The 22,598-nt window shown below is 41.9% G+C and overlaps 1 protein-coding gene across 1 annotated transcript in view; it reads right to left on the reverse strand.

The window, feature by feature from the left end:
- Positions 1-22,598, reverse strand: part of NBAS (NBAS subunit of NRZ tethering complex) — a 3,380,746-nt gene that overhangs the window by 1,889,178 nt on the left and 1,468,970 nt on the right. Inside the window, exon 30 of the mRNA XM_044064792.1 lies at positions 16,678-16,907. Coding sequence (XP_043920727.1) covers positions 16,678-16,907 — 230 coding nt within the window. The remainder of the gene's footprint in view (positions 1-16,677; positions 16,908-22,598) is intronic.

Consider the following 22,598-nt stretch of genomic DNA (forward strand, 5'->3'; position numbering starts at 1 on the left):
ACTCATTCTTCCAGAAGTTTTAAGGATGGGGAGTTGAGGAAGAATGAAAATGGACAACACCAATGGAATGTTATGGTGAGTACATAACTTCTTTATCTGATGATGTAAATGTTCATTCTGTGCTCAACTGATGGGGCAGAGTCCCCAGCTACCTAATGTCCGGGGCGGACTCAAGGAAGGATGTTTCTGAGCACCCCAGAACCAAGCGATGCCCTTCTTTTGGAAGCCAGATCTAATTTGTAATGAATAATAAATGCATGGGGAGTAGCCGCTGCACAAATACCATCCATGGACATTCTGGATTGAAACACTGAGGAAGCTGCCATGGATCTAGTAGAATGAGCACAAATTGTTTTTGTCAGTGTGATGATCAATTTGTTATACACAAAGGAAATGCAACTGTTATCCAGTTAGATAGTGTAACTTTGGTAACTGCTTTATCCAATGTGGGTTCTGTAAATGAAACAAACAGCTGATTTGATTTTCTGATGTTCTTAGTCCTATGTAAGTAAAAATGCAGCTGCCTGTGAACATCCAGTAAATATAGCGCATATTCACCTTTGTTAAAAAATTTGGGAAAAAATACAGGCAAATTAATAGGCTGATTAATATTGGATTCTGACACCATGTTTGGAAGGAATGATGCATTGGTACGTACAGTTACCCTGTCCCTATGAAAAATCAAGTATGGGGATTTTGAAGATACTGCTTCGATCTTGGAAATTCTTCTGTCCAAAGTAATCACTACTAAGAAAATTGTCTTCCATGGAAAAAAATTAAGGTCAGAGGTTGCTGCAGGCTCAAATAGGAGTTGAGTAAGGTACTGCAGGACTAAATTTAGGTTCCAAGGAGGAGTAGGATCTTTAAAGAGGGGGGGGGGGCCTTAAGAGTAGTATGCCTCATAAAAATGCGTTGCTTAAGTTATGAGATGCAATTGACAGGCCATTTACCCCAACATGGAAATTTGGGGTGTATATTACATTGTCAAAAGCACTGTTCATTGAACGCCCTTCCACTGACTCGTAAACATCGAAGTACCAAAACTCTGAATGACCACGTCAGCATATTTTTCCCCAAGGGAAAAAAACAATCACTTGGCCAACAACAAACAAAAACTGTCAGACCCTACGAACTGGGGGGCTGTGCCCCCCACCCCCCCCCTAACTAAACATGCCAACTCTGATATTGCACTACAGTGGAGGAAAGGGCAAATTCCCAATGCTGGCCAAGTGATTTTTTTCTCCTGGGGAAAAAATCACTGACATGGCCGTTCAGAGTTTTGGTACTTCGATGTTTACGTGTTGATGAAAGGGCGATCGATGAACAGCCCTTATGGCAACATAATATAGACCCAGAAATTTGATATTGCTGCCAACTGGACTCTAACTGCTGAAGAACTAGTGCCTTCATCAAAGAGATCTGATAAAAAATCCAATATATTATGTATAAGAGCTGTAAAAGGTTCAATATTATACTTTTTGAGCCCCACAAAGAAATCTTTTCCATTTGCTGAAATATAGTTTCCTGGTGGAATGTTTATGGGAAGACATCAAAGTATGATGGACAGGAGAAGAGGGCATTAGTTGTCTGGCTATCAATGGAATTGGAGAAGCCTGGTAGTCATCCTGAGGTTTGCCATATCTGGGAGTATCATGCCTGTCGAGTGAGACAGAAGGTCCAGAGTTGGATCCAGAAACCAAGGAGGTTGAATCAAGTGAAGACAAAGAAAGGGAAACTAAATCTGTCGTGGCCAATATGGAGCTATGAGGAGGACTTTGTTCTTCAACCTAGAAGTTTTCTATAGAATTTGGGAATTAAATGAATGGGCAGATAGGCGTATGGGAGACCAGGGGGCCAATCGTGAAGTGTAGCATCCCTCAGAGATTTCCCCTCTTGAGGGATTAGGGTGAAGTAGCTGCTGCACTTGTTGTTCAGGGGCAAGTGAATACATTGCAGCAAGGCTGACCCCACTGATGGAAGATATTCTCCACAATTTTTTTGTTGAGGGACCATTCCTGGGTAAAAGAATGCACCTGCTCAATTTGTCTGCTATCACATTGGATTACTCCGGAATGTGCATTGTTAAAGGAAAGCAATTGGAAGAGACTGCCCATTGCCACACCCTGAGAGCTTCTTGACACAATGGGTAGGATCTGGTTCCTCCTTCTTTGTTGATGTACTAGACCACTAACATGTTGTTGGTTTGCAAAATGGTCCCCAAGGGGATAGCATTTTAGAATGCTTGCAATGCCAACAGCACTGCTCTCATCTCTAGAACATTTATATTGGGGGGGGGGGGGCAGGTGCCTTGGACTGTCTTCCCCTGATAATGCTACTACCCACCCTAACTGTGAAGCATCCATGGTCACTATTGCCTTGGGCTGGGGGGGAATGAATGGACGGCCTAGTAGAAGTTGATCTGAATGAAGCCACCATTCCAGGTGTCTGTTGCATGTCTGAGTAACTCACATCTGGTAAGACATAGACTGATAAAGAACTGATCATTGTGTGGCTAGCATCCATTGAAGAATTCTCATGTAAAAGCTGGCTAGTAGTACAAATGTTACTGCTGCCTCCATGGATCCCAGGGCTTGAAGGACCAGGCTGAAATCATGGCACTGCAGATTATCTTCTTGATTTGTGACCTTATTGCTTGGACTATTGATAGTGGCAGGGATGCAATGGTAGTTTTCTTACTGAGAATTGTTTCTATAAACTCTATGCTCTGGGTAGGTTGTAGATGAGATTTCTTGTAGTTTATAATTACCCCAGAAGAGAACAAGTCTGGATAACCTGGTCCTTTGCCAATACGAGATGATGCCTGGTTGGAGTGGATATGAGCCGACTATCTATGTATGGAAACACTCGGAATCCTTGCAATCTGATATGAGCTGTGACTACTGCCATGCATTTGATAAACACCCTGGTAGCTGTAGTGAGTACAAAGGGCAGTACTCTGAATTGATAATGACTGGCTCCCAGCCAGAAGTGTAAATTCCTTCTGGACCATCTGTTCATCTTTATCTGATAGTATGCATCCTGAACGTCTATTGAGCACATCCAGTCATCCTCTGGGATGACTCTTTTTTTTTTTTCTAGCAGCTTTTGTATTTGAATTGTTGCTTGTTCCTTCTGAATGGGTGGAACATTGTGGATGTTTCTTGAGATTGGAGGTTGAAGGGAAAAAGGTATTGTATATATTCTGGAAATAAGCCTCTGCACCCACATATCTTTTGTTATATCTAGCCAGGCTCTCTGGTGCAGGGATAATCATCCCCTAATTGCCTCCAAAGGTGGGCAATCAGGCCTCCTTTCAGGAGTGCTGGTAAGGTTTGTCAAAAAAATGAATCTCTGGAACCCTGACTCTGAGGGCCACTTCTGCTGTGTGCATGGCAATGTCCATTAGAGTTCCCATGCTCTGCTCTGGGGGAACCTCATCCGCATGTGTCCTGGAAAGGACCCTGAGACTTTTTGAACCACAATTCCAACTGACTCACTGATTCCTGGAAAAGGTCCGTTGAGGGGTGAAACAACACACGCCCATGGCAGACAGGGTCTTTCCAGCCTTATCACACCCAGATAGAATGTCTTTTACCTAGAGGTCAAATAAGGATGTTCCAACACAAGGGGCATTGACAAAAGAGAAAATGAAGGGATGCCAAACTCACAAAGGCACATCCAGGCATGTCGGCTTACGGAAATGCCTGAACCCGCTGCCCTAGAGGTTCCCTACGCTATGTTTGAGATCAGCTTCAATGATGAAATGGATATGGACTGAAGGGCAGTCAGCTGGGAAGTTACAGAGGCTTGAACTGCCCCTAAACCAGCACCCAAGAGGGTGTTTGATAACTCCTTAATCAAATCCCTCTGTAATCTTGAAAAATGTGCCAAGTAATTCAGAGACCTGAGAACAAAAGTAGATGAGAGTCTACACTCTTCCCAAATTTGTCCATCACCCATGACTCCCTGTTGGGGGGATGGACAGTGAAACTTTCTTCAGCTAGTTCCTTCTTGGTGGACACCATAATGACCATTGTATCAACTGGGACCCCTTTACTTCAGAAGTTCCTGTCTGCAGGTGGTGCCATTATCCTGTCCTGTCTTCGAGGAATGGGTCCTATGGTATCTAGATCCTTCCACACCCACAATGAGATCAATTTGATGAGCTCATCAGTGGGTGGAGTCATCCAGGAGGTAGAGAGTCCAGTAGCAATGGCCTCCAGGAGAAAATATTCCACAGACGTCAGGTTGCTGGAGATCCAAAGGAGACATCTTCAGGAAGTGACTGAGGGAACCTTTTACTCTCATTAAAATCTGTGTATTCAATGATGGACTGCTCTGGGGAGTCTAAATGCTTCCCTCTTGCGGGTCTTTATTTTACGGAGCTCTTCAGTGGGATGCCCTGGAGAGGTATCTGAAGAAGAACTCAAAATTCCCTGTGGAGAAGCCTGTGATCTTGGTACTGACTGTCCACATGGAAAGACCTGGTGAGACTTTGAAAGCTGAGACATCAGGGTTAGTGATCTAGAATCCGAAGGGGGTTGATCTGTCTGTTCTGTTGAAGCAGAGAAAACTGTCTTCACAGCCTTGAAGGCAGATTGCCCCGGATCCAAGAAGGCAAGCTTCCAGATCTTGGTTCCGCCCCACTCAGAGAACAACAACCTCAAGGTGGAAGCCAGAGTCAAGCTATCCAATGCCAACACCCCTAGGCATAGGGACATCTCCGAAAATCTCGGAGTTGACTGCAATGCCTCAGAGCAAACATGGAAGCTTCAGCTCTGAGAGATCTCTGGATTTGACAAGGTTGGAGCTTCAGATCCAAGGGTACAGAGATCCTCAAATCTGAGGTAGACAGATCCAGACGGCTACGATCCAAGGACTCCGAAACCACTGAGCGAGTCAAAAGAGGAAATTGCAATGGGGGTGAAGTACTGGAATGGATCTCCTGACCCAAAGGGGTAAGAGACAAAGTGACACACATCTGACCCTGCACTGAGACTTTTTCTTATCATGCTTTCCACAACTTCTTCAGAAAGACTTCTGTAAGAATGAGTTGACAAGACTGAAGGAGATTTTGGTGTTTCCAAAAAAGGGGACCATACCCATGAGGGTACTGGATCCAGACAGGGCGAATACCTCTGTGACACCCCACCACAAGCCCAGTAATCAAGGACCTCAAACTTTATCACTGGCAACAGTGCAGGACATACACACTAGGAGGATGACAAGTACACACACAGTAAAATGCAATTTCCCTTAAGAGCACGCATAGACCACAGTCAGTCTAGAGCTGGTTTCTCCCTCTTTCTCCAGATCCCCAATAAGACTCCCCACTGGGACAGCTATAGAGTTGAGATCTCAGCTGAGTGGCCAAGTCAAGACCTCCAACACCCTCTCTGTCCAACCAGTGCTTCGTGTCCCCTGCCAAAGTAGGTGACACATGCACTCTTTGAGATTTGATTTACACACACACACACACACACACACACACACACACACACACACACACACACACACACACACACACACACCTGAAAAAGGCACAGGTTTACTAGCTATGCCCCCTTCTGCCCACACTATAAGATAGTTCTTACAGCCAACAGCCACTACTTATTCGCTACTTTAAGGCCCTTAGTAAAGGGTATCCAATCTTACTGTGCAATGTTACTATTAATCCAAAAGGTAGTTTGACCAACAGTAAGGCTTTAAGAGTGGCCCACACAGTGTCACCAAATAAATATGCAAGTATTCTAAGAGCTTAAAATATGTCTATACCCACCAGCCACAATTAAAAGATTTAAATATATTTAATAATACATAAGAAAAGAACAAGAAAATATTCAGTAAACAATCACAGTTACTTCGGAGTTCAAAATCACAGGAAATATTTAAAACAACTTTGCAGGACAATCACAACTAAAGAAAGAAAACATCTAAGCTATACTTCACTATATCCCTATCTGTATCCAAGACAAATTACTGCACCCTAGACTTACTTACTCATAGCAAGGCAAGATAGATGTGGTGAGTGGGTTTTCTAGCTGATGTTGTCAGGTCTAAGACAAAATACAAAATGCACAGTCTCTCTCAGAGAGTTCTTAAATTAATATTTCAAATATTACTGCTGGGATACTTGCAGCATGACATCACTACTTGTCATCTGACTATCCCAAGTGAAAACCACTGATTTTAGCATTTGCATACGAAAACACATAGACCATCAGATCTTCCCACTAATGGTGGAACTCATAAAATAATTTACATTCCTCCACATTTAAAGACAATACAAAAAACTTCTAGTTCTAAACATTACATCTCCTGTTGCACTGCAGCTGAAAGATAACATCCCTTTTATTACATGGTTATAAACTAATTTAATTTCAACTATTTTTTTCTGAAGTTTTTCAAGTTAACCTTCTATCTGCCAGTTCTCACTGTTAAAACATATACATTTACACACTTACAATAGTTCATATAAATTTCTGCTCTTTTCCAGTAGGGTACACTCTGGAAATATCTTGAATCTGAGAACTCTACAACATACCTCTTCAGCACACACATCTATACAAACCATCTTATATGACATACAGTTCTAATACATTTGTAACACAAGCATATGAATAATGTTGATATTCACAAATGACACATAATCATTTACAAAATTTCAGACAGCTGTGCTGGCAGTATTTCCCTCTGTCACACTTCTAAATAAATTATATTAATATTCACAAATTACATAATTATTTACATAATTCCAGATAGCTAGGCTGACAATATTTCCTTTTGTGACATCTCTCCCCCACCCCAAAACTCAAGCGAGTTTTTCAACTGACCTTGAAGAAACATTGCTTGAGAAGGTGAGTCTATCTAGGAATACACTGCCCCATACCCTGTCTTGAGATTCTAGCAGCCTTAGCATTGCTGACCCCAGTACACTGATCCACTGTACTATCATATTCATGCAACCCTAGGCTCCACTTTAGTACCTTGGCATTTTTCTGGCTGGCTCAATGTAACCATGTTAAGGGATTGTAGTCTGTAACTACAGTGAATTTCCTTCCATACAGATAAGGCTGAAGTTTCTGCAGTGCCCACACTATGGCTAGACATTCCTTTTCTACAGCTGCATAGCATTCCTTCCTGTGTTGGAGACTATGGCTGAGATATACCACTGAATGCTCTTCTCCCTCTGAGGAAAAATCTGGCTGAGTACAGTCCCCATCCCATGGTCTGAAGCATCCACCTGCACAACAAATGATTTGCTGTAATCTTGACTTGCTAACACAGGGAGTCTTTCCAAAGCTCCTTTAAGCTTCTGGAATGCCTGCTCACATGCTGGGGTCCACACTGCCTTATCTGGCTTGCTTCTCCTTGTCAGGTCTGTGAGGGGAGCAGCTATGGTACTATAATTGGGGGCAAACTTTCTGTAGTACCATACTATCCCTAAGAATGCCCTCACCTGCTTTTTGGTAACAGGGGCAGGCCATGTCCAAATGGCTTCCACTTTGGCAGGTTCTAGCCTGATCTTATCACTCTCCACTCTATGTCCCAGTTAGGAGACCTCTGCCATACCCACCTGACATTTACTGGGCTTAGTGGTCAACCCTGCCCTCTGTAGTCTGCCCAGCACCGCTCCAATATGCTAAAGGTGCTCTTGCCAGGAATGGCTGTAGATGGCAATATCATTTGGTAAGCAAGGGTGAAATCTCCTGCTCCTGCTAGAATATGATCTACCAGCATCTGAAAAGTCACTGGGGCATTTTTCATCCCAAAAGGCATCTTCATGAATTCATAAAAGCCGAAAGGAGTCACAAAGGCTGACATGTCGATAGCACTGGGAGTCAAGGGCACCTGCCAGTAACCCTTGGTAAGATCAATAGTGGAAAGACACTTAGCCCTACCCAGCTGCACTAGGGCTTCATCTGTCCTAGGCATGGGGTAAGCATTTGACTCTGTGTGACAATTAATTTTCTGTAGTCCACACAGAACCTGGTGATGCCATCCTTATTTGGTACCAACACTACTGGGGAGACCCAGGGAGTGCTGTACTCCTGGATCACCCTTAGTTCCAACATTTCCTGTATCCCATCCCTCAGAGTCTGTTTGATTCTCTCAAGCACGCTATAAGAGGCCTGCTTAATAAGCCTTTGGGGTCCTGTAGCCACATGGTGCTGCACCAGGAAGGTGCACCCTGGTTCTCCAGTGAACATGTCCCCAAACTCCTGTAACACTGCTTGGCTTTCTCGAACCTGGGTAGGGGATAGCTCCTGGGACATCGCTACCCCTCCCACTGAGGTGTCAGTCTGAGCCTCACTGAGGAGATCACTCACCAGATCCCCCTCAGACTCCTCCTGCCATCTACTGCAGATACTCAGCACAAGGGCCTCCCTATCGTGGTAAAGTTTCATCCTGTTAACATGGTACAATTTGTGCTCCTGCCTCCTGCCTAGCAGTTCTATTACGTAGTTAACATCACTGACCTTCCTTACCACTTTGAGGAGTCCCTCCAAATCTGCCTGCAGCTTGCTGTGTCTGACAGGAATGAGAAGCATTACGTGCTGCCCCACAGCATACTCTCTAGCTCGAGCATTCGTGTCACACCAGACCTTTTTCTGCGGGTGGGCTTCTGCCTGGTTCTCCTGGGCCAAGCCCATAAGCTCCCTGAGCCTTGTCCTGAGGTTTAGGACATATGCTACAAAAGACTCCTTGTGGGATTCACACAAACCCTCCCATTCATCTCGAATCAAATCTAGAGGTCCCCTCACCCTATGCCCATGCAGTAACTAAGAGGGCAAAAAACCTGTGGATTCCTGGGGCACCTTCTCAGTAAGCAAACAACAGATGGGGCAAATATTTGTCCCACTCCCTCTTGAATTGGTCTGCAAATACCAATAGCATGGTCTTGAGTGTAGAGTTTAACCTCTCAACAAGACCATTAGTCTGGGGATGGTAGGGGGTGGCTTTATGTGCTTCACCCCACAGTGCTTCCACAGACAAGCCAGCAGGTCTGACATGAAATTGGCATCTCTGTCAGTCAGCATTTCTTTTGGGAAACCTACCCTGCTGAAAATCTCTAACAAAGCATTTGCCACCTTTTCTGCCTCAATGGAGAATAGGGCCACTGCTTCAGGGTATCTGATAGCATGATATACTACCACTAGGACATACTTTTTCCCTGTGGAACTTGGAGTACTCACAGGCCTCATAATATCCATAGCTACCCTCAGAAACAGCTCCTCAATCAGAGGCAAAGGCATCAAAGGAGCTTTCACCTTGTCTCCTGCCTTGCCTACCTTTTGGCACTGCTCACAGGTCCTGCAGTACCCTGTTACATCTCTGGAAATCTCAGGCCAATAAAAATTCTGCATAATATGTCTCTTTGTACACTTTATGCCCATATGACCTGCAAAGGGAATATCATGGGCTATGGCTAGAAGTGCCAAATGGTAGGCTCTGGGCACTACCAATTGTTGTACTCTCTCACCCTCTAGCCCTCCCTCAAGGGTCCACTCTGTATACAGTAACCCTTTGTTCCAGTATACTGATTCCACCTTCCCTTGAAAATCAGGTGCCTCACTAGCTACCTCCCTCAGGCCTCGTAATGTAGGGAATGAGAGCTGAGCCTGTCTTAACTCTCTCTTTGTAACCCTTCCCAGCTCCCCTTTCACAGGAAGTCTGGCATCCTCTGACAGCAGTGCCTCACTGTCAGCCTGAGTACTACTACTCGCCTCCGCCCTTGCAGTCACTATGTCCAAGGGAACATTAGTACCCATAAACAGCTGTGGCTCACCTTCAGTCTCTCTGATACAGGGTATCTCCCTCTCTGAAGTAACCACCACATCAGTCCTGGCTTCAAGTCTGCAGTCTGTCTGGTCTCTCCCAGGCTACCAGACCCACATTCTTGTCTCTAAGCCTGACTGTGTGTCACTGCATGCATACAAGATCCTGCATTATCAAAATCATTCACTATCAAGACATCTGCAGGGGCATCCTCAAACAAATCTACTTGCTGGCATCCTTTTCCACCCTCCCAATCATGGTGAACCCTTGCCAAAGGTATTTGGAATGGAGTCTTTCCTAAAGCTCTGACTGAAGTAGACTGTCCAAGCAAGTAGTCCTCCTCTTTAACCATAGCAGGCTTCAAAATGGTTATGTCAGAGGTTGTCTCTATCTTAGCAGTGGCCTGTTTCCCATTTGCTAAGATAGGCTATAACCTCTTGAGGTAGTTTGGTACCCTTGTTGTCTCCAGACAACTTACTGCTGGCATTCTGTCATTCCCACTTACTGGTTCTCCCATCTTTTGTTCCCCACCTTGCCTCCATGGACATCTATATGCTACAAGGCCCCACTGGTTGCTTTTAAAACATTTAACCCTTGGTACTGGACGTGTTCCTGAACTAGTGGCTTCCTATGCTACTGCTGGACTCTGTTGGGGTGGTTTAGGCTGCCTACCATGAGTTCCCTTAGACCCACAAGCAGCACTTGGTGTCCCTTTCCTGTGTAGTGATGCCCTGCTTGCTAGGTATAGGTCTCCCTTCTTCCCCAGCTCATCTGCAGTATTGCATTGCCTATCAGCTAACCAGATTCTCATGTCCTCAGGCAAAGTGTTAAAGGCTTACTCCCTCATCAAAAGGTCTGACAGCTCTTCAAAAGTGGTGGCCTGACACCCACTCAGCCATCTATGAAAATAAGTGCTTAACTTAGCAATGTATTCACACACACGTTCATCTGCCTTGTGTCTATGCTCACAAAACGTTTTTCTATAAGCTTCAGGTGTTAACTTAAAGCACGCTAATAGACAATTTTGAACAGCATTATAATTTAAGCAATCAGTATCAGACAATTTAGAAATAGTGGTTACAGCTTTACCATGGAGTAAGGGGGTCAATAACAATACCTCGAGCCCTTGGTCAACATTATACTGTTTACATACCCTTTCAAATATATGAATGAAACTATCAAAATTATCTCCCTCTGTAAACTGTGGAAGAAATTTACTGACTTTTGTTACTTCTGGGGTTCAGTTACTCCCTTCCCAATTACCTCCATGACCCTGTCAAAGAATCAGCATCTCATTTTCATATTGCCTCTGCCTCTCATTCTCTTCAGCTTCCAGATGTCTCAGTCTCTCTGTTGCTTCTAATTCCATGCGTTTCTCCTGCTGCAATTTCTCCGCTGTTTCCAGTTCCAAAGTTTGGCCTTCAGTTCAAGTCTCTTTAACTCCAGATGGATTTTTAAGTCCTCTGTGGAAAGGATGACCTTTCCATTTTCTGAGAATTGTACATTTCCAAGGCCATCTCTTCCTGGCTGGTGTTTTGTGATGTCACCAAGGCTACAATCATTTCTGCTTTAGTCAGGCTGGTATGCACCAGTCCTTTGCCTTGACACATCATAAACAAATGGCTCCTTGTCAGCTTGCCATACTCCTCTGCTGACATCCATGCCTGCTCTCCCTGACTAACTAAGCTAACAAAAAAAGAAAAATTAAACTATTGTGATATGAAACTCAATGTTCACTGTGTGACTGATTTAGAGTACAGACACCTTCTTCAGTGACCACTGTTTACAGGCTACAGGAATTCAATATCTACATCACCGAATCCTAATATGTGAATATTCCACCACTGCCACCAATTAATATATGACGCCCCACCACTGGCCCAGTAATCATGGAGCAAGAATCCTCACAACTGGCAACTGTGGGGGATGTACACACTGGGAGGATAACAAGCACACACACACACAGTAAAGTGCAATTTCCCTTAAGAGTACACAGAGAGCACAGTCAATCTGGGGATGGTTTCTCCCTCTTTCTCCAGATCCCCAATAAGACTCCCCACTGGGACAGCTATAAAGTTGAGATCTCAGCTGAGTGGCCAAGCCAAGACCTCCACCACCCTCTCTGTCCAACCAGTGCTTCATGTCCCCTGCCCAAGTAGCTGACATACACACTCTTTGAGATTTGATTTACACACACACACACACACACACACACACACACACACACACACACTTGGAAAAGGCACAGGTTTACTAGCTATGCCCCCTTCTGCCCAGACTATAAGGTAGTTCTTACTGCCACCAGCCACTACTTATCCTCTACTTTAAGGCCCTTAGCAAAGGGTGTGCAATCTTACTGTGTAATGTTACTATTAATCCAAATGGTAGTTTGACCAAGAGCAAGGCTTTTAGGAGTGGCCCACACAGTGTCACCAAATAAATATGCAAGTACTCTAAGAGCTTAAAATATGTCTAGACACACCAGCCACAACTGAAAGGTTTAAATATATTTAATAATAAATAATAAAAGAACAAGAAAATACTCAGTAAATAATCACAGTTACTTCGGAGCTCAAAATCACAGGAAATATTTAAAACAACATTGCAGGACAATCTCAACTAAATAAAAAAAAATCTAAGCCATACTTCAGTATATTCCTAACTGTATCTAAGAGAAAGTATTGTACCCTAGACTGACTTACTCATAGCAAAGCAAGACAGATGTGGTGAGTGGGTTTTCCAGCTGCTATTGTCAGGTCAAAGACAAAATACAAAATGCACAGTCGCTCTCTCTCAGAGAGTTCTTAAATTAATATTTCAAATATTACTGCTGGAATACTTGCAGAAGGACATCAGTACTTGTCATCTGACTATCCCAGGTGAAAAACATGGATTTTAGCATCTCCCTGCAAAAACACACAGACCTTAGGTCTTTTGGTAAATGGGAGAATTCGTAAAGTAATTTACATTCCTCCACATTTAAAGACAATACAAAGAACTTCTAGTTGCACACATTATGTCTCCTGTTGCACTGAAACTGAAATATAACATCTCTTTTATTATGTGGTTATAAAATAATATGATTCCAACTATATTTTTCTGAAGTTGTTCAAGTTAACCTTCTATGTGACAGTTTCCACAGTTAAAACATATATATTTACACACTTACAATAATTTACATACATTTCTGCTCTTTTCCAGTAGGGTACACTGTGGATACATCTTTAAGCTAAGTACTCTACGACATATCTCTTCAGCACATGCCTGTACAAACCATCTGATATGACATACAGTTCTAATACATTTGTAACACAAGCATATGAATCATGTTGATATTCATAACCTTGTCCTAGGTAAAGAGAAAGGTTTAGATGGACTGGCTAAATTCGGATCAGAAGATGATTGCATCTGATCTGAAGTCATCGGATCAGTTATTTTTTGTTTCTTCGGGTCAGACTCGATAAGTTACATTTTCTCAGATCTGAGGTTGAAGTCGGGTCCATCTTTTTTTCCTTTTTCAAGACAACTCCAAAGCCGAGGAAGACAAAGAAGCCTTTGGAGATGCTGCTGTGACTTTTGCTGTTGATTTGGCAAACTTGTCTCCAGAAATGGCCTCCAAAAGAAGAGGGAAGTAATCCCTTCAATTTATTTTTAAGTTCTACAAGGGCCCTGGGATTAAAATCATGGCAAATAATACAGCCTTCTTGCCAATGCAGAGGCCCTAAAAAATGTGCGTCTGACAAAGAAATTTTATGGCTACATTTAAAACGCTTCTTAAACCCAGCAGCCCCTTTCTCAGGCATGGTCTTAACTTTACACATGACCACCAATGACAGGCCAAAAAAACAGTAACAACTAATCTAAGTCTACAATAGAACAAAGATGCATAATTTTTTTTTTTTTTTTTTTTTTTAAGAAAAGGGAAAATAGAAGAAATACCAACAACGGTACAAAAAGGCTACAGTAATGTAGAAAAGATGAGCTAACTAATGATGGTAGCAAACATTACCAGAAAGGTAAAAAAAAGTGGACAAGATAAAAATGATATTAACTACAGTATCACACTGGAAGGTAAGATAAAGTGCAATAGAGTGAAAGGTTAAGAAGTTGACATTTATAAAATATTTATAATAACAAAGTTGTAAAGCACTTATCGTAACCCAAGCTTGAGAGAACCAAGAACCATATCTTTCACTGGAAACAGCAAACGAGATATGAGGTAGTTGGGGCTGGTGCACTGTGGGTAAGGGAGCAGCTCGAGAGTTCTAGATTGCCACGAGATTTAGCAATGGCTGAGTCGGATCCGAGGGATCGGATCCGAACCCATCAGTTGAGGAAAGAATGAAAACTGACAACATCAGATCTAACATTACTAAGTATCTTAATAGTCAGCTTAAGTGTGCATGGACGTTATCTCATTTTACAGAAATATACAAGTCTCTGCAGGCATTTGTTAAGAAAATGATATTGTTCTAGTCAAACATTTCCCAAGTTGCCATGGATTTCTGCTTCAGTGAATGCTTATCTGCTTTGCTCTGCATATTACGCAAGGAATTTATTTGAAGGCAAGTACGTTTGTTTTATCCATTTCATGAAAATGCTAAGATCATTTAAAAAATTAGCTATAGACTATGGTTTGACTGAAACAGATACTGAATCTGTGATTACACCACTTCAGGAAAATGTGAAACTAAAGCAGTGATTTAAGTACTGAGACATGCTCGGCTCTATAACTATGATCCATGTGCCTGATTTTCAGCTAGTGTCCCCCAGCAATGAGAAACTGATGAGACAGAGAGGAATAAAGGGGCTATTATGGAGGGACAGATTTCTGTGCCAACAAAGAGTATAGCCATTGTGTTGCTGAGATTATGGAGAACATAAGAGAGTTCATGACAGGTGAGAGGGGAGGTGACATGTAGTACAATGATGATGAGCATAGTCTGCTAGTGTTCTACTGCATATTCATTGAGGGTAGGGCCCAAGACAGGCACATCGTCATAAAGTGATAAGCAGGAGTAGGTTCATAGCAGGAAGGTGGGGTTAGGGTGAAGGCTATTATGACAGAACGCCTTTTTATGAACTTGACACTGGTGGATTTGGCATCCACTAGTGTCACTAGAGGAATGAACATGTTTAGTGTCATTTATATAGTATTGGATGTTGCTTACCAGGTGACGGATGGGAAACTGCAGAACATGAATGAAAATTTCTCACTATAAATAATGAAAAATGAGAGCACTTTTAATTTCAAAGACAGGATAAGACATCTACCACTAGGGAGAAGTCAGTGACAGAGAATGAGACTTTATGCCCTTACTCATAACATTCTTCCACACTGGTTTGGTGGGAAGGGGAAACTACAGTGAGTGCACGAGAGGACACCTGTTTCTATTTATGTACCTATAAACACACACACACGTGCACTTGCATTTTGCAAAAACAGTTTTAAGGTGGTCACTCACTATTATATCAGGCAACTGACAGTGTTCATAGGCTCATAGCTGTGTACTAGGTTAATGACTACAAGGGTATTTTTAAGCCTAGCCTTGCATCCTAAATCTCTGACAAGTTCCCTTGATAAGTGTAAACAGGGGCTTGAACCTATGAACTGGTAGTGTTCTGGGTTGAAGACTTTTATCCTGTAGACTACAGACTGATGGGGTTATTAACAAAGTATATGATGATTCATAAAAGGCAGTGTACAGAATGGGTGAATGAGGGTTGTTTTTTTTTCTCCCTCAAATTAAAATGAACCACAACTGAAATTCACAGCAAGAACTCTCTTTTCCCCCTCAACTACTGACACTGGTAGATTACACGCCTTCAGCTGTCACTAATGATTTATGTTGCATGGGTTAATCTTTTGCTGAAGAAACAAGACTGTTTTACTCTGTCAACACCATAGTACAAGATACCATTGATCTTCAAGCACAGTAAAGCATCTTCCAGTACTCCAGTTTGAGGTCAGAGAAAATAACAGAAATGCCAGTGTTCATAATCATTGCTGGCATCTTTAGATGCCATCAGATGACAAAGGCCATGAAATGGTTCAACATCTGATCAGCAATGTTCCAGTTAGTCAGACCTCCATCAGCACACCAATGTGCCATTTTCACAAATTCAAAAATCAACATTACAATATATGAGTATGTGTGACTACGCATTCCAAACATAGTTTGCACATAGTTCATTTCAACAGTATGCATACAGTTAATTTCAAGGCAACTCTGGTAGTCAATGCAGGGGACAAAAGCACCATCTTTTTAAGGAGTTGCTTTTTGTGGCAAGGGTGCAGGGTTTGACTATTTCCACCTTCATTTGTTTATTGCGTGACAGTGAGCACGTCACTTAATGAGACAGTGCTTTGGAGCAACTGGGAATTTGGGTTAGGCTACTTAATGGTCACCAGGACTGCAAGCCTAGTAATTATGAACTTGTTGTTATTGTTTGCCAGCTATTCACTACTGTCCCTGTGACCTAATGGATAAGGTATCAGTCTCTTAAGCCAGGTACTGTTTGTTCAAGTACCATTTGAGGTGACAATCTTGATACAAGTAAAGTTTTTTAAATGTAGGTTCTATAGTGCAGTAGTTATCACATCTGCTTCACACACACACAAAGTCCTGGGTTTGATCCCTACTGAAACCAATTAAAAAAAAACTTTCAAAGTTGGCATAAGGCTAAGGTGTTTACCTCACAAACACAATGTGTAGGGTTTTATTCTCACCTTTAGAAGCATGGATAGGCTTAAAAATGTCCACAGAGGTCATTAGCATAGTAATCATATATGAACTAAGGTGCTGTTTTAAAAGTACTATTCACTTAAATACCAATAATTTTACTACTCCTCAAATGCACTTTTGTTCAGTCTTTGAAGAGATGATGCACCTTTACCTGGCGAGTTCCATGCAACTGTCTGTTAAGTTTGTTGATGAATTGAAGTACTCTCTTGCAGCTGCCAGAACCAATTCAACACTTTTTTCATAGTTAACCTTAGAGGGCCGTTTGCCTCGGGAGGTGACACTAGCATGCAGGCTGCTCAACCCAGAACAGCAGTGCATCAGCTGCCCTGCCAAGCGGATATTCTCCAGGCGACTTGAGCAGAGCAAGCTCTCTGTAAATATCTACAAATTGAAAAAAAAAGGTTACCTCTGAGTTAAAACTTTGAGGAAAAACAAGCAGACAATTACTGGTACATATTTTACTAAAATAACACAATGAGAATACAACAGAAGATATAAGGACTTCATGTTAACTATGAAAGCACTTTACAAATTAGGATATCCATAGAGTTTAATTTCTCACAGAGCACCCCAGTTACATAGACTAAAGATCTCCATGAAGTGGCTAAGTTTGCACATTTACAAAATGTTTAAATAAATAAATAATGTCTTTATTTACACAGTAACAAATCCAACAATTCTAAGATTCCTTAAAATAAACATTTAAATGGTTGATATTCAGACAATCAACGTTCAGGTTTGCCTATCCAAATAAAACTGATTTTATTCAAATAAGATATTCTAAACAGTATTTTAATACCAATAATTACTTTAAGTACTCTTGAAGAAATGCCAGCACTCTGTCAAAGCCAATAGTTCTACTTCAGGAAAGGAACAGGCTATTAATTTTGCAAACAATATTCTCCTTACTGGACTATTCCAACTCAATGTAATTTCTTGGCTTTGCTATAGCGTTTTATTTTATGTTCTTTAAAGCAATAAAAAAATGACATTATGAAGAACTATTGCATATACCGCCTGCATCTCATACAAAAATCATGAAGGGATATCCACAGGAGTTTTTCTGATAAGATGAAACCATCACTTCTATTTATAATGTTCAGGAATTTATTTGTAGTTGCTGTCTTCTTTCTGGAACAGCTTCCATTATATTACTATTTGGATGCTGCCATATTTCTAGTCCCTGAGGCAGACCTGATGAGCTTTTCCTTCTAGTAATTTTCTTTCATAGCTTTCGTATGCTCTCAGAAAATATCTTGGCTAGAATGTTAGTGTGGTCACTATAAAGGGCCACTGCACACTATGTTCTAGACTCTCCAATAAAAAAAATTAAAACTGCACCTCCCAAATATAAAAATCAGCAAACTATGACTCATGCATAATTCTATTAGACACTTTCTTATTTATATCCCTTAACACAACACTTATAGTATGTTCTTAAACAAAGCATTCCAAATAGTAACTTTAGCAAAATAAAGAAAAAAATATTCCCTGAAGAATACGTAGCTTATGCAGTTTCTAATTTTACTGTTTCAATGTCTGTTGACATATTCACCCTAGTATAAGGTGATTTCTACAGTTCAGAAAATTATTGTAATTGCAGTTTACTTTATACATGAAATATAAAACAAAGCCCTGCATATTACTGGTAAGACCAGGTCAATTTGATATCCTGTAGCACTTTCGGAGGCACAATTAACAGCTCAGCACTTTTTAACAAAAAGGAAACACTCTATGATGCATCATCTGTCTGATATAATTCTATTCATGATTTACTATAAATCCACAGTCTTACCAAAATGATCCTTTAAATTCTATGCCTAAAACACTCAAGCTAGGATTCAGCCGAACTTATGTCAGAGGTTGATGCAAAGGCACATTCTCAGAACTACCCAAAATAAGTTAACTCAAGCACAAATTCATTCATTCTATGATAACCCAAATAATTCAAGTAAAGGTATGTGGAGAAGATAAATGCTATCCTGGCACATGAAAGTAATCCAGAGCAGAATGCCAAACTATCTTAGCATATACTCATATATACATTTAGAATATGTGCACACATATTCACTGACACGCGTGCGTACACACACACACACACACACACACACACACACACACACACACACACACACACAAAGACACACTTAAAGGCAACCTAAAGAACTGCTCATCTGCTTACACTTTTGGGATATGGGAGAAAAATGGATCATCCAGTGAAGACCTATGTGAACACAGGGAGGACATGCAGTCTCTTCACTGACAACTGCATTGGAATTAAATACGCTGAGGCAGCAAAGCTAACTGCTGCACAACTGTGTTTTCCTGTGTGATAAGCAGCAATGTTCAAAAAACAAAGGTACAATATGTATGCAAATAAGATATTTGTATAACACATATTAAAAAAACCTTGTGTCTCACTGGTGCATGGCTATCAACAAACAGATCCTGAAACACTGTGTCTGATTATAAAGGAAAAAATGCGAAAGGCTTATGGTGTTTCTTCACTTTCTCTCCTTCAGCTTCATAACAATTTTTAATTGGCTCCTATGCAACTGCCTGATATAAAGACTCCAAACTTCAGCCAGCACACCTTTCCATTCTTCACCAGGTATAATTTTCTTTTTAATTTTTTGGCAACAAGAAAGCACGAAAGTCTCTTTGAAAACAGTGTGAAAGTGTCCAAAAATAAAATGGCATACAGCTAGAATAAAGACAACACATTGTAAAAGATGCCACTAGAATGAAGACAATGCAGTTATTTGGAAGAACACTGGAATACCAAGTGATATCCCTGTCAGAGTTTATAGAGCTGCCAGACACATCAGCTGGAGATGGACACACCCAAATACCAAGTTTCTCATCTGTGTATTTAACTATCTACATTAATTTAATTTAGTTAATTAATTTCCATTTATTAAATAGGATAGTCAGAATGAGCTACATCATCTCAGTTTTACAGCAGGAATGGGGATAAAAGCTCCATAGCATAATAATTATGGCTCTGTATACAAAATAAAAATTTCTCCAAGACAGCCATGAAAGCCTGTATAACTCACAGTATAAGCACATTTACTAAAAATGTTGGTCCGCAGATTTCAACTTGCTTAATTGATACAAAGCTTTCTAAACATATTTATAAAATAATGAAAAAGCAGTAACTTTAAGAGTTTGACTCCTCCAGCACACATTTTGCTGATCATAGGAGACTTGGTAAGTAATTTAAGCAGACAATATTCCTGTTTCATCCCTGAAAAGGGACACACACAATCCAGTGGGCTTACCAATTTAACAAATTTTTTTAAAAAGTTATATACTTCACCTAATACGCGGCTTCTCAGCGCTTCAGTGGATCACTAGTGATATCTGCATTGCTTACTGTACTTACTTCCTTGTTTCACTTGAAAGAAAGTTACTGTTTGTCGTTTTTGCATTTAACTTACCTGTAACACATTGCATTTAAGTTACCTGGCACTTGCTCACTAAAGCAATTATATAAGTCAGAACTAAAAATTAAAAGCACTACACCCTCACTCCCCACTGGCCCTTGTTTTCAATTATTAAGGAATTCCCAATATTATTCTAGCATGTCCAAAGGTCAGTTGTCAATCTCCTCTCCGGTCCAGCTGGTGAATCTGGGAATCTTGAGGCAATGTTACAACTGCCTCATGTACACAGACAACCCTCTCCTCCTCCCAACAAATTCCAACACATGTGAGAGATGCAACCATATAGCCAAACTGGAGGCTAAGCTCTCTCAACTCAGTACTGGCATAACCAGTCAGGAGGAGAAGGAAACCACACTCACTACAATTCCAGTCTCACATAGACCTACCACGACAGCAAACCAAACACATAATCACACAAAAACATACTCGGAGGCTATAAATAAAGATCTGCCTAAGCAGCAGAGACCTCCAAAGCAGACACCCAAGCAACCGCTACCCCAAAACAAAACACGTGCAACACATATCTCACAAAGCCAGTGTGCCGAACAGTCACAGCCCTTAAAACTAAACAACACACCTGATACACTTGTAATAGGTGACTCTATCGTCAGGCACACTGACATCCCATTCACCAGGCTGAACAAGGAGAGGGTCACGGTGAGCAGCCTGTCGGGCGCTAGGATCCGCCACATAACACAAGCACTCAGGTCACTCCAAGGCAAGTACAAATATGACTCAGTCATTGTCCATGCTGGTGTAAATGACCTGAGACGTACCTCCCTGGACTACATGAAAAGAGACATAAAGGAGCTCTCTGAGCATGTAGCCCAGGCCGGTATGACCCTGACCTTGACTAGCATCTTACCCTCACCAAGAATGATACCACAATATGAAGACAAGATGATCAATTTCAACAATTGGCTTAAGTAATGGTGTCATTCAAAGGGGATCCAATGCCTGTCAGCTTGGGATGATATGCTCGACAAGCCACGATGCTTTGCTAGGGACGGCTTGCACCTGTCACCCCTGGGCTTTTGGATATTGGCAAAGGCTCTTGCTACTCCCATAGTGCCTTTTTTAGGCAAGGCTCAAAAGACAAACCCACCTCCATAGGTATCACAAGGGATAAGAAACTAAGAGTAATGCTACTCAACACCAGAAGTCTAAACCTCAAGATGCACGCATTCAAAACTCTCCTTAGCATGGAGAACATCGATATCTGTGCAGTAACAGAAACCTGGCTCAGGGCTCCCGAGAGCACCCCACCTCTACCAGGTTATACCTCATAACATGTTTTTCGGCCCCAAAACTTGGACCGAACCACAAAAGGAGGGGGAGTATCGATATTCATCAAAGATACCCACACCTCCAGGTTGGTGGCAAAGCACGAAGCATCAGAGACTATCCATGTGCAACTAACAGTGGGTAAAACTGCCTTCCAGTTTATAGCCTGCTACAGACCACCCTCCCAAACCCAAGAACCCCACTCGGCCTTCCTGAGAACACTGGAAAATATGAAGGTCTCTCCAAACACCATTATATTGGGCGACTTCAACTACCCAAACATAGACTGGGAGCATTACTCTAGCTCCAACACCCTAGCCCAAAGGTTCCTAGAATTTATAAACTCAAATGCTATGGAACAACTTTTTACCACTCCCACAAGACGGGAAAACATACTGGACCTGATCATCACCAACATGGGGATTCTATGCTCCAGACCAGAAGTGTATCCCTCACTGGTAAGATCAGACCATAAACTAATCTCACTGGATATTCACATCCCGACTCCACCCCCTGCCCAGAAAACCACAGTGAAAAACGTCTCTAAAGCAAATTTCACACTCCTCAAAACTGAGGTGGAATCCTTCATAGCCCCCGGGCCTGTGGAAAATACAGCCCAGACCGCAGAATCCTTTATAAACGCATTCTATGAATACCTTCAGGAATGCATGGATCATGTGATCCCAAATAAAACCAAGACCCAATCCTCCAAAGGCAGACGTCCTGTCTGGTGGACCCCAGCCATAAACAAACTATACAATAGAAGGAGTTCGCTACTAAATGATAGAGCAAAATCTCAAAAAGGGAAGGCATCACTGATCAGTATTAGCAAAAAACTATGGGCACTCATAAAATTGTCTAAGGCCAGCTTCGAGAGAAAAATTGCACAGGACACTAAAGATAATCACAATGCTTTCTTTAGTTATGTTAGGAACCAGGGTGGGAATTCCCAGATATGCTCAGAATTAGTCCAAAATGACAAAAAATACACTGAACCCACAGACATTGCCAACATCCTAGCTGGCAGGTTCAGCGCAAACCCCCCCCCCCCCCACCAAAAGGGCAAATATCTATCCCAGCAGAGTGCTGCCCCCCTGACATCTCAGATGCTCAGGTAAGAGCCGCCCTCTCCAAAGCAAAAAACACAGCATCAATGGGACCAGACGGTGTCCTGGGCTGCATCCTACATTAACTCCAAGAAGAGCTAAACCCAAACATAAAACTACTGTTCAATCTCAGCCTTACTACAGGATATGTGCCCAAAGAGTGGCGTACAGCAACAGTAGTCCCTCTCCATAAAGGTGGTGCCTCAACGTATCCTGGAAACTATCGCTCCATA

The sequence above is a fragment of the Protopterus annectens genome, chromosome 1.part0 (assembly GCF_019279795.1).
Source record: "Protopterus annectens isolate FY-2018-M chromosome 1.part0, PAN1.0, whole genome shotgun sequence".
Lineage (NCBI taxonomy): Eukaryota > Metazoa > Chordata > Ceratodontiformes > Protopteridae > Protopterus > Protopterus annectens.